Source organism: Syngnathus typhle, linkage group LG10 (assembly GCF_033458585.1).
Source record: "Syngnathus typhle isolate RoL2023-S1 ecotype Sweden linkage group LG10, RoL_Styp_1.0, whole genome shotgun sequence".
In the NCBI taxonomy this organism is placed as follows: Eukaryota; Metazoa; Chordata; class Actinopteri; order Syngnathiformes; family Syngnathidae; genus Syngnathus; species Syngnathus typhle.
Genome location: NC_083747.1, coordinates 2,758,310 through 2,786,242, shown reverse-complemented (window position 1 = coordinate 2,786,242; position 27,933 = coordinate 2,758,310). Strand labels below are relative to the sequence as shown.

General features: G+C 46.9%; 5 protein-coding genes and 1 long non-coding RNA gene across 8 annotated transcripts; 4 read left to right on the top strand and 2 right to left on the bottom strand.

Annotated features, from left to right (window-relative positions):
* Positions 1–296: 296 nt before the first annotated feature.
* rps27.2 (ribosomal protein S27, isoform 2) lies at positions 297–2,456 on the bottom strand. Its single transcript, XM_061289043.1, has 4 exons — positions 2,424–2,456; positions 2,098–2,206; positions 1,875–1,985; positions 297–1,156 (listed from the first exon to the last, which is right to left on the bottom strand). Exons 1-4 carry the CDS (start codon positions 2,454–2,456, stop codon positions 1,128–1,130), a joined length of 282 nt encoding a protein of 93 aa, XP_061145027.1. The 3' UTR covers positions 297–1,127.
* An 856-nt stretch (positions 2,457–3,312) lies between these two features.
* rab13 (RAB13, member RAS oncogene family) lies at positions 3,313–6,037 on the top strand. Its single transcript, XM_061288915.1, has 8 exons — positions 3,313–3,795; positions 4,071–4,131; positions 4,468–4,528; positions 4,596–4,673; positions 4,779–4,868; positions 5,080–5,145; positions 5,213–5,263; positions 5,386–6,037. Exons 1-8 carry the CDS (start codon positions 3,672–3,674, stop codon positions 5,455–5,457), a joined length of 603 nt encoding a protein of 200 aa, XP_061144899.1. The 5' UTR covers positions 3,313–3,671; the 3' UTR covers positions 5,458–6,037.
* Positions 6,038–6,681: 644 nt separating this feature from the next.
* Positions 6,682–12,396, top strand: fam189b (family with sequence similarity 189 member B). The gene is made up of 14 exons (XM_061288732.1): positions 6,682–7,746; positions 7,915–7,971; positions 8,440–8,547; positions 8,669–8,785; positions 8,845–8,952; positions 9,021–9,181; positions 9,241–9,340; positions 9,421–9,472; positions 9,567–9,861; positions 9,994–10,286; positions 10,421–10,459; positions 10,548–10,723; positions 10,890–11,036; positions 11,111–12,396. The coding sequence occupies exons 1-14, from the start codon at positions 7,513–7,515 to the stop codon at positions 11,345–11,347; spliced, it is 2,124 nt and encodes a 707-aa protein (XP_061144716.1). The 5' UTR covers positions 6,682–7,512; the 3' UTR covers positions 11,348–12,396.
* Positions 12,397–12,800: 404 nt separating this feature from the next.
* fdps (farnesyl diphosphate synthase (farnesyl pyrophosphate synthetase, dimethylallyltranstransferase, geranyltranstransferase)) lies at positions 12,801–15,500 on the top strand. Of its 3 annotated transcripts, XM_061288852.1 has the most exons (10): positions 12,801–12,960; positions 13,370–13,522; positions 13,596–13,736; positions 13,914–13,994; positions 14,084–14,206; positions 14,343–14,431; positions 14,557–14,629; positions 14,703–14,780; positions 14,844–14,978; positions 15,045–15,500. In XM_061288852.1, the coding sequence occupies exons 1-10, from the start codon at positions 12,958–12,960 to the stop codon at positions 15,243–15,245; spliced, it is 1,077 nt and encodes a 358-aa protein (XP_061144836.1). In that variant the 5' UTR covers positions 12,801–12,957; the 3' UTR covers positions 15,246–15,500. The 3 variants fall into 3 exon arrangements, with proteins under 3 accessions (XP_061144836.1, XP_061144837.1, XP_061144835.1); XM_061288853.1 differs by lacking the exon at positions 13,596–13,736 and having other exon boundaries at positions 13,370–13,564; XM_061288851.1 differs by lacking the exon at positions 12,801–12,960 and having other exon boundaries at positions 13,070–13,522.
* Positions 15,501–15,866: 366 nt separating this feature from the next.
* rusc1 (RUN and SH3 domain containing 1) lies at positions 15,867–25,776 on the top strand. The gene is made up of 12 exons (XM_061289042.1): positions 15,867–15,971; positions 16,991–20,131; positions 21,430–22,185; positions 22,723–22,845; positions 22,913–22,989; positions 23,086–23,260; positions 23,360–23,465; positions 23,541–23,587; positions 23,672–24,117; positions 24,188–24,426; positions 24,506–24,667; positions 24,913–25,776. Exons 2-12 carry the CDS (start codon positions 17,113–17,115, stop codon positions 25,079–25,081), a joined length of 5,319 nt encoding a protein of 1,772 aa, XP_061145026.1. The 5' UTR covers positions 15,867–15,971; positions 16,991–17,112; the 3' UTR covers positions 25,082–25,776.
* A 1,318-nt stretch (positions 25,777–27,094) lies between these two features.
* LOC133161345 (uncharacterized) lies at positions 27,095–27,610 on the bottom strand. The gene is made up of 2 exons (XR_009716073.1): positions 27,368–27,610; positions 27,095–27,300 (listed from the first exon to the last, which is right to left on the bottom strand). It is a non-coding gene; the product is annotated as an uncharacterized LOC133161345 (long non-coding RNA).
* Between the last annotated feature and the right edge of the window lie 323 nt (positions 27,611–27,933).

The following is a 27,933-nucleotide window of genomic DNA, read 5'->3' as shown; positions in this document are numbered from 1 at the left end:
ACGGGATATGGTGTAAACAAATCTAGATATGCTGTTTTTCCTATAACGACCGTGTCGCTAGCCAACCACTTACAGTCCACACTGGAAGGCCGGAGGCAAGATTTGTACCCATGAATCATGAATGTTTGTGCAGCCCAGGTGGCCAAACAGCATTGAGGATTTAAAAAAAAAAAAATCTTGTATTGGAACTCATTAGATGGCAGTTCATTAGCCAGAGAATAAATGAACTCGAATGAACGTCACATCTCAATCAGTGCCGATTTAAACATGTAGTGCAGGTAAGAAAACAAGCACTATTAGATTCAACATCAGCCAGTTCTTTATTATTATTATTTGGTCACTGAACAGGACAGTAATAATAAATTAAAGTAACATTAAAAACTGCATAAGTGAATAATTTGGTATAAGGCTTCAGTCACATGGTTAAAATGGCAAACAGTGTAGCCAATAGAAGTTTTCTTCTTTTAAATACACATTGCAGCAAATTTAATTTCAGCAGATTTTAAGTTTCTCAAAACTTTACACAGATATCACAAGTATCTAATAGTTAAGTCAAGTGTTGTAAGCAAGCCCAAATCAAAACCAAGACAGGGGTTTCTCTGAATCAACCAGAAAAAAAGGAACCATCATATCAGTCAACAAAAGCCTGACTGCAAACATCTACTTGAAATCAAATGTTTACGTCATCTAAGTGTTGCATTTAATTGTCTTTACTCGTTCAAAGAACATGATTGGAGCGAGGAATTGGAATCTCCAGGTGGGGCCACCATGTGTCTCCCTTTCTGGAAAAAGCTTGGAATTATTATTCAGCGGATGATATGGGGAACTCTCTCGCTCTCTCAAGCCTTCAATCTGGCTTTGTTAATTGTTCTGCTAATTTGAACTCTCAATTTAGCGAGGGCACACAAAGCACTTGGGCGATGACAACGATTAAACCTACTGGGCTTAATTTAAAGACTTAGTGATTAAGTGGCGTCTGGGGGGGGGATGTGGCAGAAACAGGCCATACCTCCCCGGGGGAATTGGTGTCATGTGATCTTGTTTTCCCGCGTTGGCCTCCTCGACACCACAGCAGCGGCACTTCATCCAAAACTTTGGGTCGTTCTCAACAGTCGTTTTGATCCAGGTTAGTGTTGTTTCCTCCTGAACGAACAACCTGTGAAGATGAAAACACAGAGAAACATTTGGTTATTAAAAAAACAGGTGCCTCCATACCGTCTACAAATACAGTGCATCGGGACGGCAGCGGTTGCCATGGCAGCAAAACACAGAACAAAAGTAGCCAGGATGCTCCGGTACAAACAAACCGGGCTTCCCGTGCACCCACATTCCGGTGCAGGCGATCCCTTTCACCCCCTGTAAATGCGGCGTGGTTTGTGCTTGCGGCTAAATGTGTTTGAAATGCATCAGAGATGATGAATTCCCATCACAGCTGCAAGAATCAATGTCTGCCTTAGTTGACACCCAGTTCACGATGGATGCGATGAGAGGGCAACACAAAGGCAATGATTGAAGACTTCTCAAAAGGATTGGGTATGGATCGGCTGTGAAACATTGAAAGCGCCAGGCTGGAGTGAAGATTTGATTCTTAAAGACTTTGCAATGACTAATAGCATCCCCAACCTTAGGATTCTAGTGTGCAAAAACTTTTTTTAAAAATGAATTGTCAAAAAATAATGTTGAAAGCTACACATGTAGAAACAAATAAATGAAGACACCAATCTTGAACACACTAAATTTGCATTTGAGCATTTTTTTAAAACTGTTGTAAGGGCTCCCCCTACAGGGCACAAACGTAATTTGTTTTTTGTCGATGCTTTTAAAATTTTAAGTATGCTTTCATGTGAAGACGATGCATCTAAAGTGTTGCATACCTTCTGTAAGACGAGCTTTACCTCCCGTAGGCTGGCAGAGGACCGTGGAGCAGCCGACACACAACACCACTGTCTGAGCGTGACTGAACACGGTTGTGATCTTGTAGCAACCTGAAAACATAGTATAGTAAACCTCAGCTGCAGTTTACTACCCATTTAAGATTCCAAAAACTATCAATGTGTTTACATAATACACATTTCAAAATAAACTTCTTTGACAGACCTGGACATTTGACGTCCATAAAATAGGAATTTGGGCTCTGGACGAGTCGTTTCTTCTTGTGTCTTCTCTTCTCCTCCTCCGCAGAGGGAAACAACAAATCCTTTGCGAGCTGCAAATTGCAAGTACAAAGAATATGATGTGACGTCACAATAACCATGATAAAGACAAATGCTTATAAACTTCATCTTCGTTTGTAATCACATGGATAATGTTCTAAGCGTGTGAAATTTATTTATGCTATCAGAATAAAGTTGGACTAAAGTTTCAATACTGTTATAATATTTAGACGCTCAAAGACATCGAAGCTAACGTCGCTAATCGACAACGTGGGCTGCTTTGTCGGCCACGTGTCTCGCCATATTGCGTTTGTTCTCGGCTCCTTATTTCCGCATTACATGACGATCCGATGTCACCAAAGTAAAACGAATACACACACTCGTGCCGAAATTATTGTTGCAGTTTATACACTTTTAAACGACGAACGACTGCTCGAATAAACAAACGGTACTTACAGCGTTATAGAGCTCGGTACGCCAAAACCAGCAGACACAGAGACAGCTTCTTCCCCCAGGCTGTTGCTCTGATGAACTCACACCACTCATAGAGTCTCAGAGACATTACTGTGCAATAACATCCTGCTCCTCACACCTTCTTGAATTTGTCTACTCTGTTTTTGCATTATTCACATGTCCTGAATGTTGTTAGTCACCTAAATGTTGAACAGAGGGTGTGTTTCTACCGAAGTCAAATTCCTTGTTTGGCACGCTCAAACATGGCGAATAAAAAACTCTTGAATCTGAATGTCTGGACTTGTTTGGACTAACCGGAAGAGGACGCAATGACAGGAAGTTCCCAGTCACGTCACGTGACCTTGAAACAAATCTTTTATTTAAAAAAAACGTTTTTTTCTTCCTGTAATACAATCTTATGTACAATGTGTACCTTTTATTTATATTTAAAATATAAAATAAAATAGGAAATAGAAAATCAAATGACGTACGTGCGTACGTCCACGGTGAGATTGCGCTATCATAGTTTAAAATAGCAACTATTGTGAAAAATACAGACAATTAGATCTGTGCTGTATGGCCTCCCAAACAAACATGAAAATTGTGAACAATCTACTAATTTCTGAAAATATTTTTCCATGCTCACTACGCCCTACCTAAATTCGAAAGCGATCAAATACCGCCATCTAGTGTAGCTTCCCAGTAATGCCTGTCTGGGAGCTACTCCCACGAAGCTCTCCCACTACGTAAGCTCTGGGCCGACTGCAACTTTTTCTGTTGTTGTTGGGGGGAGGCAGAAAAAAAAAAACACGTAGACACTTTGGTATGTTTGGAAACGGACTCAAAAGATCCCTTTTGTTGAAAGTGAGACGACATTCATGTATGCGGATGTGAAGAACTGGTCAACAACGCTGGTCAACCCAAACGGGACAGAAGAGGGACGCTGAGGGGGTTCCGAGTTTACCGGTGTCAAGTTTGAGAAAGAAGGGAGGGAAGTTTTGCAGCAAAAGAAAAGACGAAGGATTTGGGTCAACTTTTAAGGATTTGAAGGAGCGTCTCTGAACTATGGCGAAAAAGTATGATTTTCTCTTCAAGTTGCTGCTCATCGGGGACAGTGGAGTCGGCAAAACATGTCTGATCATTCGCTTTGCTGAGGACAATTTCAACTCCACCTACATCTCAACCATCGGTATGTTTGAATTTTTTTTTTTTTTTCCCACTCTGCTTCCACTTTATTTTTTTCTCATCTCATCTTTGTCGCCCTTTTTTTTTGTTCCTCTCGCAATTCAATATGACGCACGCACGCAGTTCTCATTCTTCCACCCACACCCATTCCTATCTTTCGCTATGATTCTCCCCACCCATCAGACCGTGACCTATATTATGCTACACAATGTGTTGTGCGCATGAGTGGGTGGACACAACTCGGAGGTATTTAACTGATTGTTTACCCCTTCTTCTCAGGCATCGACTTTAAAGTGAAAACTATTGAAGTGGACGGGAAGAAAGTGAAACTGCAAGTATGGTAAGAGATGAGGCTGGCTTTTGAACTGTGCGTGACGTTTTAAGCACTTGTAAGATGAATTGGAAAAGATAAACTTTACATTTTGTGACACTCTACTCTTAAACGGCAAGACTCATTTGGTCAGTGGTTCCACTTAGCTTAATAATGTCATTATTTCCTATCCCGCCTTGAGCCCTCTTTGCTGTCACTTCAAGTCAGATTCATGGCTTGCGTCTGCACACTTTCTTGGCAAGCCGATGACAGCCATTTTGTTCCCTGCCAACGTTTTTCAAAATGCACCCTGCAGATGAAAAGTGAAGCCCTGCCTTCTTGTCCACTCTGTTTTGCAACACGCAGGGACACGGCGGGCCAAGAGAGGTTCAAGACCATCACCACGGCCTATTACAGAGGAGCCATGGTAAGATCAGGCATGTGCCATTGCCACGAGAGATAAAGCTGCTGACTTCTCTTTCGCCCTCTGCCAGGGCATCATCCTGGTCTATGACATCACAGACGAGAAGTCCTTTGAAAACATCCAGAACTGGATGAAAAGCATCAAAGAAGTGAGGCTAAAAATAAATACATTTTACCTAGCAAAATGAGATATTATATTACTATATTACAACTTGACCTAAACAATCAATTTCCTTGCCCCCTTTCTTTCCCAGAATGCATCAGCGGGGGTGAGTCGGATGTTGCTCGGTAATAAGTGTGACATTGAGGCAAAGCGGAAGGTTACCAAGGAGACGGGAGAAAAGGTGAGCTGACCCTGATGAAAAAATAAATTGTTGTCTTTTTTTTTTTACATGTATGAGCACTTGCTGACAGTGATGATCACTGGGAGGAATTGTTTGCGGAAGGTGAAATCATTCAGTGGCTCGGCATTCTGTTTACTTGAGATAAGAAACAGGAAGTGATTGCCATCTATATCCTGACCCTGTGTAATTATGTCGCGCTTGTTGTTTACAGCTGGCTAAGGATCACGGCATCAGGTTCTTTGAAACCAGCGCCAAGTCCAGTATTAACGTTGAAGAGGTGAGCTGCATTGCAAAGGAGATTTGAGTGTACATTTTTCTTATCTGTCTCTATTTTGATTTTTTAGTCCTTTCTGTCATTGGCAAGAGACATACTTCAGAAATCCAGCAGAAAACCTGTAAGTCAAATATTATCAAAGGCAATTGAAAACTTTAGATTTTCCAACATGATGCAATATTTACAAGAAATTTTTAAAAGGGTCCTAAATGTCCTTTTCTGCTTTTTTTGTTTGTTTGAAAGGCTCCCACGGGCCGAGAGGTGAAGATCACCAGCAGCGCACAGAAAAAAACATCCAAATGTGCGCTTCTCTAGACACAGCAGCGCAGACACACACACGGTGCCAGTTGCCCTTCAACTTAAAAAAAAAACACACACACACAAATCTGTATGAACCATCTGGTGGCTCCAGAATATGTCCAACACATTTCTTGTCCTTTGCACAGTTTCAATTCACATTTTTTGTCACATTTCCTATCACAGAGGATAAGTGGTGAGATGCGATTGTGTTTTTTTTTTTTACGATCGAGTGAACGAGGTCAACATTTTAGAATCGACAAAAGTAGCACGCCGACACCTGGAAACTAAATACAGTATGTGAAGAGCGAATGTTTTACGAAAAGACTGAGTATGTGGAAGTTTGAAGCAGTCATAAAGTGCAATATAGAAGATGTGAGGAGAGATGAAAGATGGAGGAAGCAAGTGAATGAGATTTGTCAGATGGTTGGAGCAATTTCCTTTCGCAAGTACTGTGATGATAGCGGCTGACTTTTTTTTTTCTTCTCTGTCAAAACAAGTGTCCTGCCTTGTGTGGTAGCAGGCTTCACTTTGCCGCTCGCTATATTTGGATTTGGTTTGTGGCCACACTTGTGCTGAATAAAAAGTGAGAAGAGTCGTCTTTGTCTGGTGGTTTGAAAATACTTTACAAAACGCCGACGCAAACCATGGAGGATACCGTTAGCCTTTTAGCATATAGCATATTTGAGCACCATAAGTCAACTTTTGCCAGTTACCATGACCTGATTGGCAAAGGACCTACTGAGAAATATTAGGAACATTCTTCAGTGCGTCCAATGAATTTGCCATTTAAAAAAATCTCCAATTATTAAATATTTTTTGCAGATGACAAACTTTTGCTTCACACAAATGAGGTTAGTGTGCTAACCCACATGAGCTCTAAAAAAAAACAGAAGAAAGGAGTCCTCACTTTGATTGGTTAGTGGGAAAAAAAAAAGTGGATCTTGGCTAGACGTCTGTTTATTCTTGCTTGTGAATGAGGCCCACTGGGAGAGAGCCGAGTAGTTCACATTGCGGACTTTCAGGCACCTTCTGGTCAATTCCAATCTTCCATTTTCTTTTGTTATGCATATGCTGCAGCTGGTTGCTAGGCAACCATGGTTGTGCTCCTTCCTGGCTGCTTTCCTTCCTTCTTTCCTATCTTCCCTCCTCCCTGGCTGTTTCCCTTCCTTCTTTCCTATCTTCCCTCCTTCCTCCCTCCCTCCCTCCCTCGCTCGCACCCTCCCTCCCTTCCCAGCATCAGCACCCACCTCCTCTGCCGCATCTCACGCACACTTTACGTGCCTTGTCATCACGCACTGGGGCAGGTTCGGGCTTGCATATGGATGGACGATGCCGGAGGCGGGTCCACGCTGGAAAACACACAGAGGCGTTTTAAAACACGGACTTAAAATGGTGATCTGAAATGCGGCGTGTTGTTAAATATGTAGCTTGTGCGCAAGGGGGGAGGACGCAGTGAGCTAACGTCCGGGACACTTAACACGCAAGTGGACGTGATGCCCGCGTGACCGCGGGGAGGAAAGAGGCGGCACACCAGACGGACTTGTCACCGTTCGATCCCCGTGAGGTGGCGCATGCTTTTTGGTGCATTTTCCAAATCGATGGAATGTGGTTGCTGTTGATATAGGTGAGAGAAATTCATCTTTTCCCCATCTGGGTGGTCCAGATAGAAGGTCGGATGATGCTCGTTCGGGAGGAGCACAACGCGCACACACACGCACAGCCGAGCGGCCCGCAAGCTGAGAGAGATGCGCGTCTTTCCATCTTTGGCGGATGTTTGACAACGCGCTACCTGCTGATGCTTGCCGCAATGCCACTGGCGAGAGTGGAAGCCGAGGAAAGAAGGGAAGAAAAAAAAAATCAGCGAACACAACCGTCGATATGAGCCGTGCAGAGGAGTCTAGTTGCAGGAGGGGGTGCTGCTGCGAGCTGTATTGACTTCTACGGCCATGGCTGAAACAGTCAAATGAGCTGGCTGTCCATTCTCAACTTTCTGCTGACCAGGCTCACAATGTTCAGCCACCCTTGAACTTTTCTTAAAGAACTACACATTCCTTCCATCACATCTCCAACATGCCCTCACCGTCAGACTCCAGCAGCGTGGCATCGGCCTCGGGCTCCCGGGGTTGGTCGGACAGCCGGCGTGGTATTTCAGGTCGGGGCCCCGGGGGGGCCAAGTTGCTCCTCTATCTGGGCCTGTGCCACCTGGGCCTGGGCGCCATGGTCCTGGCCTTCTCCTTCACCAGCATGGCCTTCACCTCGTCTGCTCGCGTGAGGCAGTCTTGTCCCTTCTGGGCTGGATTTTTTGTAAGTAGGGCAACTCACAGAAATGGTAGCACATCTGGGCTAACGATCACTAGTTTGAATGCAATAGATTCAATTTTAACCTCAGTTATAGAAGGGTGTGCACACTTACGCAACTCCACTTTTCGCTGCACTTCACGCCCTTTATAGAGCGCATGTTTGTCTTTGTAGGTGGTGGCATCTGGGATAGTTGGCATTATCTCATGGAGGAGACCTTTGACGCTGGTGGTATGTCCATTTTTTTCCTTTTTCCAAACTTTTTTACCGGGGACTGGCCCTCTTACTCCAACGAGTAACAGGTATCGAAAATGGATGGAGGTTTTACGACAAATATATGGTAGCTGGGGGAGACAGACGGGATGTGGTCAAAAGATGTCATGCAACTGCACTTTTTTTTTTTTTTTTAAATAGACACCATAAACAGCAATTGAACGTGACAGTCCGCACGAGGGGTCTTGTATTATTAATCGATCTGGCAACCCCTCGCAGATGGATCCTCTTGTAGTTGTGAATTATTGATACATTCCTGTGAAATATGGCTTACATATTTGCAAAGTTACTCCAGGATGGAAATGTGTTTGTCCTTGGAGGAATACTGATGGATAGATGGGAATTGTTTGGTCCAATTTGATATTATGGTGATAAAAAAAAAGAGAGACTAAAAATCTGTGGTGGTGTGTCCCCGTCCCTCCGCAGGTTTCTCTTTTCATGCTGCTGTCTGCAGTGTGCGTGATCCTCAGTCTGGCCGGCTCCATGCTCTCCTGCCAGAACGCGCAGATGGTCAAGTCCATGCTCACCTGCCAGGTGTAAACACAGCGAGCGCTAAAATGCCCTTCGGAACAGATGGAATATTCCAGGATTAGATTTTTGTTTGGTCAGATAGCAGCATCGCAAAGCCTGACTTCACTTTTTTTTTTTTGTGTAGGTGGAGAACGGCCGTTGTGTGTGTTGCGCGCCTACTGAAATCTGCTCCAGCAAAGAGGATGGAACCCTCGTCCTCAACCGTAATTCCGACTGCCACTCGGTTAGACATCAACTGAAGGTAAAGCCTCTTGATCCTTCTCCTTTTCAGGTCAAATGATGTTCAGTATTGTTCTACAGGACTTGTTGTTCAGCGCGTGTGGTCTGAGCATTCTTTCCACCATCATCTGCACTTTGTCCACGGTCACCTGCAGCATCCATATTTTCTCCTTGGACCTTGTGCATCTGGTGAGCGCGCACATAAATCTTGCATCATGAAGGTTTTTGTTGATCACGTGCTTCTCACCCTGACCTAGCTGGCGCCGCACCGTTCTCGTTCCGTCAACCCGGAATGCACCACGCCTCAGGACGCCTTCCTGACTAACATCATGGACTTTGAAGAGTTTGTCCCGCCTATTCCGCCGCCCCCTTACTATCCTCCCGAGTATACTTGTAGCTCGGAGACGGACGCACAGAGGTAAGATTTGGATCTTCTCACTTTAGCGATACGTAAATAATCCCAATTGTGTTGTGTAGTATCACCTACAATGGCTCCATGGAGAGTCCCATTCCGCTCTACCCGACTGACTGTCCTCCTCCTTACGAGGCTGTGATGGGACAAAGAGCTGCCAGCCTGGTGAGCACGATAGTGGACATTTGGAACTCTGCTGATGTTTCTGGTGATATTGCGTTAAGGCAACAATGTTCGACCAACAGGGCGCTGAGCTGTCTGGTGAGCGAGCAACGTCCACAGCGTTCAGTGGAGAAGGTGAGCAAAGTCTTACATATGATTGTAGACTCATCTAATTTTGCAATTTAAAAAAATAAATATGGCATCATTTTCCCTTACTTCATGTATTTAGTCTCCATGGACAGTGGGTCTCTGCTCATGTCGGAGATCGTGGACATCCCAGATGATTCGTCCCCGTCCGAAGACTCCTGTCTGTTGGAGGTGGGGATGAGGGTTCAAGGCGGCAGGGCCAGCAGGACAGCCAGCGAGGTGAGCGACGGGCCGGATGTCGGATCGGTCAGCTTCCGCGGTCCTCGATCGCAGACGCCCGAAAGTCCTCTGGCTGGAGGACCCAGAGCCAGACGTTTTCTCAGAGGAGAGAGGTCCAACTCGTGTTCTTCACCCAGCACTGCGACCCCCACGTACAGGTGGGTGGATGCCCTTAATTTGGAATAAGATCCAGTCCCAGAGCACCCTGGTTCTGTTCGACTAAAATCATCAAAGAATTATTGAATGTTTGTCTCAGGTGTTACTCGCCGTGTTCTTGTTCACTCCTCCAGGTCTCCAGTGTTGCGGCGCCAGGCGTTGCTAGCTCGAAGCTGCTCCCAGCTGGGCTCCATGGAGGGTTCCGACTCACAACAGAAATCCCCCATACCGGACATCCGCGTTCGCCCGTCCACTCCTTTACACCAAGCGGTCGGCCATGACGCCGGCGAGCAGAGCGGTGGACAGCGCCAGCCTCTGTACCTGCGACGACGGGCCGGGAGGAATAACGGCAGAAATGACAACGGAGGCGTCCTACGCATCATGAGGTCACGCAGTGAGCCGGGCCTCAGCTCCTCTTCGGGTGCAGGTAATTAGGGCAGGGCGCTTCTAGTGTCATCAAAATTGCTTTTATATCCCAAGAGTTATTGTCAAACGTCCTTGGTTCCTTTGAAAGGTGCTAGATGACTGGGTAAAAATATCTTTTTGTCCTTTCTCCTCCAGACTTTAGCTTTGGGTGCAGCAAAGCTTCTCCAGACATAGGTAATATTTTCGAAAGATGGAAGAATATGGCGCGTCTATTCCAAATGAGTTGATAAAGAAGATCATAAAATGATTATTTTCTCCAAAGGTCCATCCAATGAGGCGTTGCGTCTGCCCCGTACAGCTTTGCCGCCAGCTACGGCTTTACCAAGAAAAGACGGCATCCAACCTACAGATCCGGGGGTGCAAGTTCCCCCCAAAGCTCCACCGGTGTCGCCCTTGCGTTTACCCAGAGAATACCACCGCTCACTTGGTGACCTCAAGGTTTGTCTGAAAAGGTTCTCAAATATGTCCGACTTCCCGACCTTGGGAAAAACGAACCCAATCTGAGTTGTGAAAATAATTTGGTTGTGTGAATACAAGATGTGTGTGTGACGATCATTGGGACGTTAACTTTTTTTTTTTGTTAACAATCTGCCTCCCCCGCAAGGTGACTCGAGTTCTGGTGGCTCGCTTCCTACAGCGTTCCAAACGCAACCTGGCACCCTCCTCTGAGCATGCTGGAAGCACGGGGCAGGTACCTAAAAGAAGAGCAGGTGCTGAGGGCACCGCTACCAACCATCTGTCTTTGGAACAAGTATGTCCAATCCATTATTCCCTCAAATAGTACGTCCTTGCTTATATAATAAAACAAAAAAAATCATCACGCAGGTTTGGCGGGCCCCTTGGAGTACCAATCGAGGACAACCCAATCAACAACGTACTCACCATCACTCACACAGCGATAGCCGCCACAACCGTAGCCACGGCGCCCGCGCCCCGGAGGGCATCCACTTGCGCAGCTGCGGGGATCTGAACTCTTCGTCGTCCCTCTCCGTACGCCGATTAGTGTCTCCTCACCTACAACGCGGCTCGTCGGGAGCGCTTTACTCGGAATCGGCCCTGTGAAGACGAGAAAGTTCAAAGATGATCAAATAGTCGTTTGAAGATCCATCAACTCCGAAAGTCTTATGGCCTTATCGAGAAAGGTGCTGTACGTCACTCTGAATACCAGACGAGCCGCTCTTTCCATTCGGCTGCGGTCTTCCCCAGTGGAAAAATACTGGAGACTGACATTCAACATAATGGATTACAATATGCTAAAGACCCTTTTGTACATTATTGTTCGACATAAGGGGTTGGCAGGGTGAACAGTGATTTAAAAAAAGAATATTTTGTCTTCCATGTAAAAAGAAAATGAAAAAAAACCTGACCATGCATATTTAGCTGAGTGTGATCTTTTTTTTTGGGGCAATTCTACCCGCCCTCCGCCACCAATGTATTTGCCGCCATCCATAATATGAATGCTTGTATTCTCCCTCGGAAACACGGTGTGGCGTTCGTGCATGTTTTGCGACCCCCACAAACATCAGACACAGTAAATATATCTTGTGAAATGTCTTCATTTGCATGGGTTGACACTTTCCCACCCCCTTGTCCACACAAAACGTACAGGAAGTGTTCAAAGTGTGTCTGATATAAAGTGTTGCAAACAAAATATGCATACGCAGCACACCTAGTTTGGTGTGCAATATGTCCTTGTGCACCGAGCATATCTGATTGTGGCTTTTTCGGGCGAATCTTGTAAGATAAATATGTGTTAGATGCACTGAGACTCAGATGAAATGAGGCTCTTGTAATAAATGTACATATTTACAAGGACACTACCGTATAGGGCTCAGACCGATGGCATCAGACTGATTTTTTTTTTTTTTTCTGCAAAATGTACCGAAGTCAAAATGATGGTATCAGCAATGGCGCATTTCGTATCCACACATAAGAAACATATTTTCAAAATGTACATGTACCGGCTACACACATACAAGCACTCTCCACCGAGGCGTGTTTCTACCTCCTCCTGTCTTGCATTATTATTGCATTATGTCTTGCATTATTTATTTAAAGAAATGATTATCTGTATGGCAGGCTTTGCAATACAATCTTAAAACCTGAATAAATTGTATGTAAATATGACACCTATTTATTGGTTCTACATGTAAACTGCGGTTAGTGAATTTGTGTCTTTAAATATGGCGAGGTATTAAGTGAAGAAAAATATTCGACGTTTCAGAATCATAAAAAAACAAGATATTTAACGCGTGTATTAGTTTCTTTATTCATGTTTTTTTTTTTAACTTCTATCGGTCTCTAAGTAAAAAAAATAAAGGGTCGCCCATTGGTTCACATTATCCCCACTCCACTTGAAACCCCTCCCACCTTTGAATCCCATTGGCCAGTCTGTGAAAAAGCCTATCCTGGTTCGATACAAGTGGCCAATGAGAACGCAGCGTGTCAAATCGAGTCTTCTTAATCTCCGCCCACAACTCCAAGGCGCAAGGAGTGATGGGAAATTTAGTTTTGCAGCTTTCTAATAAAACAGGCGTTATCTCAATGGGGACTACAATCTGCACATCCTGGTTTCAAGAGACATTCAAGGTCCTCGGTTTGATTTCAATTCGAAAATCCATCGGGGCGCAACTTTGCGTTGATACAGTTTAGGAGACGACGACAACACAAGTATGGTACGTAAAGAACGTGTGCAATGTATAAAAGTATTTTTCTTTATTAACGATGAGGACCGGTCGTTTGCTGATCGGCACTTTAAAGGTAAACGATTCCAGTTAACGTCAGCCAACGCTACTTGTTAAGAATAGAGAAGCTGCTAGCTAATAATAGCAATTCAGTTGAATCCTTGCTCTTGTTGTTCATTTAAAGCTCACTAACTTCACGCAGCGCACCACTTGCTCGCGTTAAAATAAGCAATGTCAAAGGCTTAGTTTTGCAAGTCATTGGGAAGGAAGGACACTCGGACCGTTTTTTGGGATGAGACACCTTTTCCGATTGCCCGTCCCGAAAATGGTTCGCATCATGCGGCCAGTCGGGACGTCGCTTAAAGTACAACATCGAGCATCACTGCTGTCGTCTCTCCAGGGAGACAACATCTGCAATGGGTCCCATAGCAAGAAGGCTCTACTCTCGGACCCGGGGCTGTTCGAAGCCCAGTTCGAAGAGCTAGTACAGGAGCTGACGGAGCAGGACATCACCGATCCTGTACTGCTCGACGCTATGAACCGGCTCAGAGAGGTGACTTGGCCGGCTACAATCTCACTGACGATGCCACGTCTAGTGAGTAAGAATACTTATATGTGTGGTTTAGGTTTTGCTCTATAATACCCCGGGAGGCAAAAGGAATCGCGGCCTGTCTGTGATTGGCTCCTTGCGGGAGCTCCTCCCACCGAGTCGGCTGACGCAGGACGACGTGCAGCGCGCTCTAGTGGTCGGATGGTGTATTGAATTGGTAAATTGGTGGCTCAAATCTCGACGTCATCGATGAGCAAAACTTGTGTGGCTCCCCAAAACTTCCTGGTGCTCATAAGACCGTAAAAATGTTTTTAACCACATTAATTTGATAATTTTTGTGGCACCTGATGTGTCACACTGCCTTAACACCTTTTCGCTCTGCGGGTGTTTTTAGCTTCAAGCCTTCTTCCTTGTCGCCGATGACATTATGGATGGGTCTGTGACCCGCAGAGGACAGCCCTGCTGGTACAAGAAGGTTAATCTTGATCCATTTGGAAAAACAATTTTTATTGGAGGGTATCCTCCATTTTATTGTATGACTCCTGTTTTTAATTATTTCTGAAGGACGGCATTGGTTTGGATGCCATCAACGATTCCTTCCTCTTGGAGGGCTCCATTTACAGACTTCTCCGCAGGCACTGCAGAAACCAGCCCTACTATGTCCACCTGCTAGAGCTATTCAATGAGGTACTACTTTATTTCAAGGTTGTATTTTTGTAATGTACTAAATTCAAGGGTAGCACGGCAGGCTAGTGGTTCGCACAAATGCTTCGCGAGTCAAAAGCTCTATAAGTAAAGTTGTGATCTCTTTTTATTATTGCAGACCTCCTTCCAGACAGAACTGGGCCAAGCTCTGGACCTCATGACAGCGCCCCCTGGTCACATTGACCTCAACAGATTCACCATCGAGAGGCAAGTAGACAACATGGAGGGAATAAAATCCCTGCAGCACTATTCCCTGAAATAATCCAATTTCACCTAATTGGTCTGAATTAAAATGTCACCTTGTCATAATAAATGTTGTGAAACACTTCCAGGTATAAAGCTATTGTGAAATATAAGACTGCCTTCTACTCCTTCTACCTCCCGGTGGCAGCAGCGATGTACATGGTGAGCAAGGCAGTCATTGAGCCCCCAGTTAATAGAAGTCTTCCTGAAACATCTCTGTATTGCATTTTTATAGGCTGGAATCAGTGATGAAGAGGAGCATAAAAATGCCAAACTAATTTTACTGGAGATGGGTGAATTTTTCCAAATACAAGTGAGTAATTATTGGATTTTTTTTTGTTTTGGGACAGAGTGAAACAATGTGCTTGTGTGGCAGGACGACTACCTGGACTGTTATGGAGACCCGGCTGTGACAGGAAAGGTCGGCACGGATATCCAAGATAACAAGTGCAGTTGGCTTGTCGTCAGGGCGATGGAGGTCATGACCCCTGAACAGAGAACAGAGTTAGAGGTGGGTTTCAGTTCAACAATCTCCCTGACTCGATTGGCTAAAAGTGGCATTCGTTGTGTCCCTCAGGCGTGTTACGGGCGGCATGACGACGCCAGCGTGGGAAAGGTCAAAGCGTTGTACGACGCCCTGCAGATGCCGAGCCTCTACCGCAAGTACGAAGACGAGAGCTACCAGCGCTTGCAGAAACTCATCGCTCGTCACGCTCAGAACCTTCCTCATGCCGTGTTCCTCAATTTTGCCAAGAAGATCTACAAGAGGAACAAGTGAATGGGACAATGATAAACCATAGTGGCAGTGGTTTAAATGAACGATTCCGCTTCTATTCACTGTAGCATCGCCGAGTCATTCTCTTCTGGATAGTTAAAAATTCATCTGTGATTTGAAGATGCTTGAATTTTGCGATACAATGTATAACGAGAGCTGCACTTTGAGGCTGTCTATATTTTTATATCTGCTGCTGTAAGTATAGCCTGCCTAGGACTTGTCGTTTATTGCCTTTAATAAATATCAAATGTACAGATATATTATGCTGTTTTCCCAGACGTGTTTTTTTAACGTGTCCCAAAATGAACCCTCATCCATTTTTGTTATTTGGATCACCTATCCACGCTTGACTTTTATCTATAGACTTAAAACTATGTCAAGTCGCTGCAATTCAGTTCCATTAAAAGCCAGCAGGGGGTTAGGTTCGAAAGTAATTATCTCTAACAGAACGAGATGAATGAGATGTTATGACAAGCCAAGAGGTGGGGTCAGCGTCTGGCAAGGTTGGTACTGCTTGGTGCTCGTGCCGAATCGACGGACCGCTACGCCCTTGCGGGAGTCACGTGACACACCGGGGAGAGCAGTACCGACCACGTGACCGAGCGCCCTCCCTTTTCCCCCTCGCATCATCTTTCGGTCGTATCGGTCCGCGGTGGCTGGCCAGGAGACTGATGCTCTTCACGTCCGGGAAAAGACGAAACGCCCGAGATGGACGCCTTCTGCTTTGACGTGAGTCGTCATTTCAATCGTTTTTATTCTGTATACAAGTGCATGTGAAATAACAGGACGGTCGCTTGAATCCTCACTGTAACACATCTACCGATTTAAAACGATCGCTTGACATCATTTGTAGGTCAGAATACAAATGCAGTCGGGTTATTTGAGAGTGTAGTGGGAATATGTGCCCAAAACAAGCGGATGGGCCTTCATAGTAGGGCGATGCGGATGGTATCCCCACCTCCCTCCGCCCCTCCCTCCCTCCTCCTCCCAGTCTCCATCATGTCTATAGGATCAATAAATGCAGGCTCAATACCGTACACGTAAGCAGAGTCAAATTACATGTCATCACGTCCTATTTTCCAAGAAGCTTGATTTTTTTTTTCTCTCGTCTCGACGTGGCCAATCAAGAATGAGCCGAGTGTGATTTACATTGCAGTGACGTGAAAGGGCACAGTGCAGCAATGAGCAATAGGCTTCTTCTCATGCAGTCTCAGTGCTGCTGCCTGATTATTTCATGCTCCACTTAAATCAGCTCTTCCCTAGCTTTAAGGGATGCTTTTGTTTCCTTTCAAAAAAAAAATAAAAAATAAATGAGATTCATTATGAGTTGGTGAGGGTGGATGCACAGATGGAGGCAGGCAACAACAGCAGTGAGCAGGCTGAACAGATGCTGATGATGATGATGGCAATATAAGTAAAAGTGTATAAATTGGATTATAGTTGAAATTCACTTTTTATAACATTAATTACGGTAACATTTTGACTCAATTGATCAATCAATGATGATTCAACTGCACCATGACTGACAAGGACTATATTTTTTAATTTACAGCGGTTAGCTTACGTGACTAAAAATATTGAACTCATTTCTTTTTCAAAATTACATGGATAAATTATTCTTGCAGGCTGTATATGAGTCAAGCTGAAAAGTTGCCCACCTCTGCTACAGACGATTGCTTTAATTTCAAAAATGATGTCATATATTGCTCATCATGAATATTCACGATGTGTTTCCTTTGATGTTTCAGGGATTAGGAAGTCATTCCAACATGTGATCGTCACGCTGCGGCAAAATTTGGCTTGGCCCATCGTTTGTTACGATAAAACCAAAATATCTTATTCCCCCCCCAAAAGAAATCCAATTATCACAATGCAATCCTCCGCTCAGCCCGGCAAGCCGCGGCGTTTTGACGTCAGCAGGCGGACCACGACCTACATGGGACCAAAGTCTCGCAATGCTCAGAAGGAGGATAAAAACATGAACACCGTCACCTCGTCCTCCCCCAGGCGGGTCACGAAACCTCCCGTGGTTGCCCCCAGGACCAGGCCGACGGCGCCGCCGCCTCGGGTTCCGCTTAGCCAAAGCAGGTTTGGTGCAAAACAAAGCTCCGTCTCCTTTAAATCGGCAAAACCCAAACCCAAAAGTGTTCGCACGGGGGCGGCAGCGAACAAAATGTCGCCTCCTCTTCCTCCGGCTCCTTCCGTTCTCCCTCTCGACCCAAACTGCAACGAGCCCAGCCTGCCTTGCCTGTGCTGCGACGGGCGCTCGCCGCAGGACAGCAACAGTATGTTCAACCATAACCACAACAACAACAACACCGTTTCTCTCCGGCACCAACTGCAGCTTCCCCCGCCGCCGCCGCTCGTGGTACCCCAGAGGAAAAACGAGGAACGGTCCCCCTCTGGAGAGAAACCGCAGCCTCCTCCCCAACCTGAAGAAGAAGCCGCTCTGGATGACAAGAAAGACGTCAAATCCGAGGAAGAGGACGACGAAAGCAGCAGCGGAGACATCGACATCGACGACGAGGACGACGGCGACCGCGACGACGAGGACGACGACGACACCCTAGTGCCCTCGTGCTGCGACTGCCCTCCCTCCCTGCTGGAGTTCTCGCTCTCCTCCTCCACCTCTTCGTCGTCCACTTCCATTAGCTCCTGCTCCGATCTGGAGTCCGACTGTGCCGATCAATACGCTCCTGAACAGCAAGATCTGGTATCGGCGTCAATCAAAGAGTCTTCTCCGCAATGCCAGGCGCCTGCACGTTCGCTCCCTTCCTTACCGATCAGTCGCTGTCCCTTAACCTCTCACACGCCCGTTTCGTCCCCAGATGAAGGTTACCCCTCAGCTCTGGACACGCCTTCTCCAGACTACTTGGGTGTTAAAGATGATCCCCAAGTCACCAAGATGGGTTTGCTGGACTTTCTGGAATCGGTGGGCGAGTTTGGGAAAATGGAGCGTTTCAGTCAGGTGATCCAGGTGGCCCGTTGGGATTTGGAGGGCGAGCAGAATTGGGATGTCTTGAGAGATCGCTTGGACCACTTGGATCGCTTGGAGAAGGTCAACAGGGAAATCAAACTGGCCTACGTTGCCAGACTCCACGAGAAGGGTTTTGATCTGGGGGATCTGGAGGAGCAGAACCTCTCCGACGTCATGGATGAAATGGGCAACGTCGACATGGGCTGGAAGCTCTACAAAAGCGGCGGAGGGTTCATGGGAGAATCTCAGGAGTTCTCAGACGCCGGCGTGGACCTGACGGCTCCGTCGGACAGCGACGATCCTCCCGCTCCGGACTCCCTCACCCCCTCCCCCGCGGAGCCGCCTCCTCGACCCCCGAAACCTCCGGCCCGTCACGCCAGCGTCAACTCCGACCTCCACACCTACATCAACATCAGCCGGGAGACCACCTCCATGGCCGTGTCCACCTCGCCCACCTTGTCCACCTTCTCGCCCAACTCTTCCTCTCCCACGTTCAGCACCTTTCGCTGCGAGAAACCTTTGCCCCTGTCCCCGCCGTCCATCCCTCCCCTCCCTGCCTCCAAACCTGTCCAGTACCTGACTCTTTACACCGCCTCCTCTCCATCCATCGCCACCCCGACCCCTCCTATCCCTCCACCTCGGAGGAGACACCTGGCCAGGAAGGAGGCCCAACGCCTCGCCGCCCTACAAGCGGAACAGGAAAAGACGCCGCTGTCTCTCCCGCCTCCGACCACACGCCCGCCGCCGTTGCCTCCTCCCCCGGCTATATCCTCCTCCCTGCCCCCTCCAGGTATCCCCCCACCACCGCCGCCGGCGCTGCCTCCTCCTCCTTCCTTCCATGCTCTGGATGTGGAGATCCGCAAGTTGCTGATGCTCGCGGGGTTGACCCAGGCTGAGCTCCTCAAACTGAGCCCAGAATTGGGTGACTGCGTCGGGGTGTTAGAGGAGGAAGATGCGGGGATTTGCTTAGCCGAAGAGTTCAGGGACTGTGATCCCGAAATGGTGGAAAAAGACAAATGGAGTAGCAGAGAGAAGTCAGCTGGGGACGGAAGGGCAGACATTCCCAGGGTGGGGAAGTCAGCGGAGGGCAAAGGGGTCCAGAGAACCACCTCGTTCTCCGAGATGGCTCGAAGGCGGAAGAAAAGCAGCATTTTGACGTCAGACACTTACTACAGCACCACTTTGAGTCACACGCAGGACACAAAAGCAAAAAACATGAGCTTTGAGTCCCGCCATTATGCAGGTGAGGTGCTCGATTCACCTCCCCCTCCTCCTCCACCTCGACCTTTACCACCAGTCCCACCAAGCGTGCCGCCCCTTAGGGTCAGCACACTCCTGGCTAACTCGGCACAGCCCGAGCGCTTCGATTGGCTGATCGCGTTCACACCCGAGGCCGAACTTCCGCCGCAACCCGCTCAACTAAGAAAATTTCCTGTCGAATCGGCAAAGAAGAACTCCCCGGTTCCAAAGGTCACCAGCTTCAAAGAGTTGCGTTACCGCAACAAAAGCAGCGCCCCTACGACTAAAGTGATCACCGACCCGGACCCCGATCCCTCGGTCATCACCCCGGACCCCGACATACTCTATAACCTGAAGTGGAGACGGGAGAAGGAGGGCAGCGGAGGCAGTCAGTGGGAGTACACCTCTCAGGCCCAGGCCCTGTTCATGCAACCGCCCCCGGCGCTCACCTCCATGGCGGCCCTGAAGGAGATGCTGCAGAGGGTGGACGAGGAAAGCGCGAGAGGTGACAAGCTAGGCTGTTCGCTCAGCGACAGCAGCCTGTGGACAACCGGCAGAGAGTGGGAGCGCCAAGATGTGACGGTGAGGAAGGCGGACAAGGAGCGGCGGGAAGAAGAGGCGGAGGTGAGAGGACAGGCCGACGGAGGGAGGACACTTGAGTCAAGAAGCATTGGTGAGAGGCCATTCTCATTTTACAATCTTATATGTTACAAATGCACTCACAGTACCGTATAATTTAATGTAACAGTTATGGACACAATGGAGAGAACACGAGTGGCAAGATGGAGGATGAGCATGAGTCACACAACGCTTACAGATAATGAGAGGACAAACTGGGAGGGATGACTGTGTGTGTGTGAGTCTATGTGAAAGGGAGATGGATACTGGGGGTAATTTGAGGAGAAGGTTGGAAAGTCTCCAGCAAGCCTTATCAGAGTGTGATGTCATCATTGCCTCATTCAATTATTTATTGCCTCTCCTTGGTAAGCAAGGGAGAAGGTGGACAGTCCTCTGGTGAGCTCACCAGGGTTTTTTTGTAACCTCCCTTTTAAATATAAATCTGTGTTATCTCGTTTGCTGTCTTTTAGTTTAGTTTGAATCCATCACTTTTGGTGGACCGCTTCCAGCGTACCCTGTCTCCCCACTCTCCAGAGTGACACGGCTGGGATCGGGTTACTTATCTCATAAAGTGCTGCAGGAGAAACTATCAAGCTCGTCGAGATAAAACATGATTTAATTCGTTTCAGTCCAATTATTCTAACGTTTACGTAAATGATATGGAAAATTCGCGAGTCATTTAACTTGAGAATGGAATGATTAAGGCTAATTTGCAGAATGGTCCGTTTAATGTGACGTCTTTAGTGTGTACACCTTTAAGAGTGTAAGGGGCGGGGCTTAGAAGCTCAACCAATTACTGACAAGTTTTCTTCCAAAACAGGAAGTGCTGCGTGTTTACTTCTAACCTGAGTCGAAACGTGATATCTGTTGTTCTTACTTTTAACCTCAGAAGTTATTGAGTGGAATTTAACGATCAAATCAAGGTAGTTTTCACTCGATTGAGCGGTGTACTATTAAGATTGAATAGGCTCGAGGTCATTGCTGTCAGCGTGTGCGTTTGGGGCAAGTAGGAAATCTAAATGCCCGTCCTTTTACATGGAGAAAGAGCAGGTAACATTAATGAAACATGGTTTCACTTTTATTTTTGTGTCATCTCTTCCTCGTGTCCTGCCAGCTAGAATCCAATACTGCTTTTCATGAATCACTCAAACTGTTAAAATGATGTTTTACTTCATGTATGTCTTTTTGACTGTGATACACTCCTGTGTGCATTTTTCTCTCAACAGACACTAACATTCTCTGCATCTCTCTCCTTCCTGTTTACCACTTTCTTTTTTTACCTCTTTTCCCATTCTTATGTCTCCATTGTTTGTCCACGCCGCTCCTGCATTACTCTGCTTCTGCCTCCCGCAGTTTCCTCTCCCCCACTGTCCCTTACCCAGCCCCCCCAGCCTTACTTCCTCCACGCTGCCCCTACTTCCCATCCACAGGGCCACATTCATATAAATTCCAGGCCGGACGCCCACGTCGGCCGAGAGTCCTCAGACACGCTCGGAGACCCGAAGTGGGCTCATGCTGACGCTGTGTTTGGCAACCAATCCAGTGCTGATTTTGTTTCTCCCAACCGTGGGAAGGGATTAAAGCAAAATACAGCAAAGCAATTTCCCAATGGTTGCAGAATTGATGACACGCTGGGCTCCCGCTGTAATTTGGACTCTCTCTACTGCGGCGACAAGCCGAGCATTGCAGACATCCGTACAGCGGATGTTCCTGAATGCACCACCCCGTATAAAAACATGGACGTCATGATGACGCATTCACGCGGCCCGCAAAAACCAGCAGACCGTAACGCTAACAACACCAGGATGTCCAAAGAGCTCCCCCCTCTGCCCACCTATTACCTGCACCGCTCCAAGCTTTGCCCACTGCACGGGGGCTCCCCTCCTCGCCTCTCCCCCATCGGAGCCCTCTCGCCCCCTCAGCGCCCGGGACCGCTTCCTCTCGGCGCGGTGGGCTCCGGCCTCACCTCGCCTCTTTTCCCCCGCTCGCACACTCTTCCTACCCTTGCCGCCCCCATCTACTACCCGCACCTGTATCCCACAATGCCCCTCTGTGCTCCCCCTCTGCCCCCAAAACTCTACCAGGGTTCCCGACAGCCACGCGTGGCCAGTAAGCTCTTTCTTTCTCTTCTTCCTCTCTCTACTGTATTGTCGTTACTCCCCACTGTCATGATTGGAATGGTAAATCAATGTTAAAGAATATCATGCTGAGTGTTCTTTTTAAAGCTGACGAAAATAAGCTTGCGTGGGGTGACATCTGCTTCTGTCACATTGGGCTCTTGTCACTGCCTGTCCGTCTGTCCGTCCTTGTGTGGCTGGTTTGTTATTTTAGACTCTTGAGTTGTGTCTTCAAGCGAACACAGGCAAGACAAACTTTGTTTTCCGACGTTCACGGATTGTTTTGTATCCGTTTTACGTCGACTAATATGGACGAAGAAGCATAAAATGGCCTAATCGCTGCCTATGACTCACTCCTCCTTCAAATCATCTGCTTTGTCCTGCCTCATCACCGATGTCACCTATTAACATTTTTTTAGTTAAGCTATATTTCTCCGCCATGGCTTCTCTTGCGCTTGTTAATATCAGTTTTTATTCCTCTAAGTCATCCCTCTTTTTTATTTATTTCTTTTACTGCTTCCGCTGCCAGCTGTTCGCAGTGTGTCGTTCGCCGGAGCTGTGCAGAGAGGCGACACGTCCTGGATGGGCGAAGAAATGCCGCATCCAATGAGAGGACAGCGGCTCTCCTCTCTGCACCTGCTGGAAAAGAGAGGTATTGCAGCTGCACTTTTTTTTATGCGTTTTGTTTCCTTTCTTTAACCGCGTTATTTTTCCCCCAGCTCTCGTCAGTGCGGTCAGCGTGGCGGTCGAAGCCGTCTTGGCCCAGTTCAGTTCTTCTCGCACGGTGGTTCAAAAGGTTAGTCACTTTGCCGTGTTGACTCTTCAGTGACAGACATTTTGCCAACGATGCACTGGATTTGCCGTATCTCGCCTGATATTGTCCAATCTCTAGGCCTTATCAGGAGACAGCACCGTAAATCCATCTCTAGGCCGTCTGGTGCTGCAGTGCCTCTGCCCCGCCCTCCACGGCCTGCTGACGGACGGTCTAAAGCCCCACCAGAGTGACCTGATCGCAGGCAGGAGGCCAAATTCGGCCTGGAGCTTGGTTTTGGCTTCAACACGGCCAGGTGCGAGAATGTATTACTGAAATTGTCAAATGGATTGATTTGATTCAGAGCTGTACTGAATGGACTCCAAATTTTATCTGCATTCTTGCAATCACTCAGGTCCTAAAACAAAAGCGCTGTTCAATTTACAAGTTCGAGTTGGCGAGTTGCCGCAGCTAAAACAGAGCAAACAGCGCTTCAATGCGTTCGTTCTGGGACTACTCAAGTAAGTGCTGCTTGTTCACGGGAAGAAATTATTTCTTTGATCGGGGTCTATAGATCCACCTTTCTCTCGTTCTAGTTCGAAGCAGCTCGATTTCTGGGTGTCTCACCTTCACTCTAGCAGTGGTGAGTCCCCTCAGATTTTTTTTTTTGTCGTTTAAATGGCCTTTCACCGCAGTCATCTACATCATCTGTTTTATTGATCCGCAGATGTCTTGGACACAAACTACCGACCGTCCTCCTTCATGCGGTTGTCGCTGAGCGTCTGCCAGCCCTTGTTCGACGAGCTGCTCCTCGTGCTGCAGCCTCTCAGCCTGCTCACCTTCAATCTCGACCTGCTCTTCCAGCACCACCACCTGGAGCCCCACAGTCCCGCACCACAGGCGTGCAGTCCCCCCACTCAGAATGCGGAACTCTCAACAAAGGCGATCCGATCCGAAATTAGAGGTGGGAGATATATGGAAAGCCTCTCGGAGGTTGACTTTACAGGAACCGGAGATCAGGTAGAGGATGAGGATAAAGATAGTCCTAATACGGGGTGGTCCTTTAATCTGGATCACACAAGTCCACAGCTGCGGTGGGTTCAGGACAAGAGGATTGGCGAACTACCTCCTCCAAACATGGAGGAGGAAAGCCTCGCTCAGCAGGCCGGACAGGTGCTTACAACCTATTGAAGTTCAAGTCTGTTGACTATTCGGACCTGACGTTTGTCTATCCAAATCACAGGCGATCCAGCAAGGGTGGGGCGCAGTGATGCGGTGGGGAGGCCGACTGAGCCAGAACCTGGCCGAGCTCAACCCGGCCGCAGAGGCGAAGACCAGTCTGCCAAATGGTCAGGCCCAGACACAAAGCGACTTTGCTCCAGTTAGCCCTGTCGCGCAGGTGCCATGGAGTCTGGGTCGCCTCTTTGGCTCTACCTCTTCTAAAAGCCCAGATAGCCCATTGGGTCACGCAACACCAAGCAGGTGAGACCCTTTAAGTGTTTTGGGTTCGGATTTCACCGATGAGATAACCGCATTTTTATCTGCGCGCGCAACCATCTAGGCGGCCCTCCCAGTGGTTGGCTCCCGGTGTCACAGCGCTGACTCGATTAGTGAGCAGCACTTCTGCCCCGGTTTTAAGGAAGACCCCGGAACCGGTGGAAGGTAGTCACACTGTGCCGGAAAGAGCGTCTGACACTCCAGAGACGACAGACAAACCACACAGGTACTTTAGTACGCCAGCTCAACATGAAACCTTTTCCATAAATTCCAAATCTAAACCCTGGAAGCATTTCACTCTTGCAGTACAGCACATTTTGCAATATTTTTGATTGACTTCTACAAATGAAAATGCTCAGCCATTTCATTTTATAGCCTCCTATGAAATTTAGTCGGCACTTATGGGGATGATGTCATCGCTCGTATTTGTTTGACTTACACTGGCCGTCTTGGCTGCGGGCCGCTCCACAGGTCTGTCCGAACGCTGTGCGACCACGCCGCCGGGGCGGGCGCCGAACTCAGCTTTCGCAAGGGGGAGGAGCTTGTCGTCTTGGGCGGCGTGGACCAAGACTGGATCCGCTGTCGCCAGGGAGACAGAGAAGGGCTGGTACCTATTGGCTACACCTCGCTCATCATGTGACACCGCAACAGCTGGACTCTGTGAATTAATGCCGGAAAAACAAAACAGTCAAATTATGTATCGGAATCCATCGAGTATGGTGGAGCAAATGGAATCAATTCATGATCTTTAAACGATATATCCCATTAAATGCCCATCCTGCCCAGCGGGTCGATCAGATCAGCGACCGCCAACTGGTCGACACGCGTGACGGCGGCCGCTTTGGGATTATTGTCCCAGAACCTCCTATTGCATACGTGATCATGTCGTGAACTGTAGCTGTGTGTAGGTGTGTGTTTTATTGCCCTTTCAACCCTAAACTCACCTTTTGCCACCTCCCGGCCACCTGGTTCATATGTGTTTGACATTTTACTGCTGTATAAATATACATAAATATATATATATATAAAAAACAAATATATAGGTATATATATATATATATATATATAAAGTGAGATTGATATTGCATTAAACACAGAGTAAAAAAAACGCACGCGGATCCATTCTCGAGTGGTCGTCACACATACGTGTTTGAAATCCAATAACCTTCCTTCCCGCGTGCTTCACGTGTCGTCTCCAAAAATCAAATGCATTTGCCGCTTTTCCTCAAATAGCGGCCTCCTTTTTTTCTAGCTAGTGCAACAAATGCTGCCGAGATAGCTCCAAATTCTATTCTCCGAGACCAATCAGTCTTTAAATAAAGGTCGTCACTGTCAAACAAACCTAACCCTAACCCTAACCCTAACCCTAATCCAATAGCATTCTATGATTACCCACTTATTAAGGCTAACTAATTTTCTACTGGTTCAACCCGGCATGGGCTCATTAATCTTCGCTCATGTTTGAACACCGAAGTGAATGCAGCAAGCAAACCCTCTCATGTATATGGGGGTGATGATAATGATAATAATAATGTCTGCCGGTTTGTTGGCTTTTGCATCCACCTTGAACCCGCAAACCTGCCATGTTTAAGCTTCTCTCGTCATCGATGTTAGCTACAGTGGTAGTAGAAAGTGGTCATGTTGTGGCAGTGATAGGTTCATCATACACAGTAGGCTACTTTGCTTTGCTGTCATCTATTTGAGTGATTCTTCTCATTTTTACAATTGACAAGACATTGTATTGTACAACGTACAGTAGAGTTGTTTCATTTGCTAGAAAGTTTGGTTGCACTGTTTTTATTCTGAGCAGGGAAGGAGTCATTCTCTTTTTTTCATGTTGAAAAAAAAAAAGAGTGAATGAGGCGAAGTTGAAATGTTTACCAAATGACGTCATGATTATTTTTTTTTCCTCTTATTGATCAAATCAGCAATCAGGGAACGCTTTTGTTATCGTGTCAATGGCCGTGTAGCATTACTGTCACCATGGCAACAGTAGCATTACGTTAGACTCAAGTTGGTGCCATTAAATAGACGAGTTAACGAGAACCAATCCGTCCGGCTAGAACATCAATTGACACATTTTTAATTATTTTTGCATTACCCCCAATGTGAGGGTAACGACTGCCATGCATTTGTTTGCACGCCTTTTATTTATTGGATGGACTATTTATTGCTCTTTCGGAGTTGAATCGCTGGGTTCGGAAATATGTGAGAGTACGTGTTCATGTCAGGGAAAGCACATACTACAACTTTGCGCGCAAGCGGGGGTGTAACATGGGTAGTAGTTAGTAGCTTCCTCCTCCTTCCCCTCTGGTGTCATGTAGCCCCGTAGACATACCGTGTGCGCCCTATTATTGATTACGGCATAAAGTGTCCCTGTCACTGTCGACTTCCTGCATGTGCTCGTTTGTAAATACACCAAATAAAACCAACCAGTATGAACCAAATTTGTTTGTATTTTTTTTAAAGGAGTTTTACTTTTAAAAATGTTGACCGCATCACTTTATGGCTCAAGGTAAGCGACGGAAATATTTAATTGCTTATTCTCTGTACCACACTGGTCAGTTTGATACTTTTTAGACAACAAAATATGAATTTTAAAGTGGATTTTTCGACCACTGGCATAAAAGGCGACATGAACTTGAGTACGGACTGCCTGCAGTATTCCCATTGACCAAGTACGAATCCGATATGCTGGAGCGAGTTCAACGTCGCGGTACGAAAACAGTTGCAAAACTTCACCAGCTTTCCTACGAAGATCGACTGGAACAGCTGAATCTCTTCTCTCTGGCCTACCGTCGTCACCGAGGAGATCTGATATATACCCGGCGCATTCTCCGAGGCGAACTTGGTGAAGACCTGAGGGAGTATTTCATCTTAAATAATGATACATCGACACGTGGTCACAGTCTGAAGCTATACAAACCGAGGAGGTTACGCATCCATGGTGACGCCACTCTCTCTACCCGTGTAGTTAATAGCTGGAACCGCCTACCCGAATCATGTATCACAGCCCAGTCAGAGGAAAGTTTCAAGCGAAGTATTGACGCAGTGTTTAAAGTCTGAAAGGTGATGCTTGGTAGCATCCCTTCAACGTCCGGGAAGTGAAGGAGCTGACAAGGGATTCTTCCCTCTGCTTTCTACCTCTCAATGAAGTCAATGAAGAAGTCAATGAACCCCGTTGTGTGAACGTCAAATCCATTCATTACTACAGTTTTGACCTGGAACCTGCGTACCTTAACTCGGTTGAAAACCGTCCTTAAGATGCCGTCAATCGGTATTAGTTTGTATTTCGACAGAACTTTATATATTATTTGCGTATTCAATGTACTTTTTTAGTAAACCATACTCACATCTTTTACCGCCTGTGTAGGTTTGACATGCGTAGTACGCGCGTGCGCAGATTGAATATTATTCGCGCATGCGCATGCCTTCCTGTCAAAAAAAGAAAAACGGCAATGATTGCGCAAACGTAAATATCTAGCATTACTA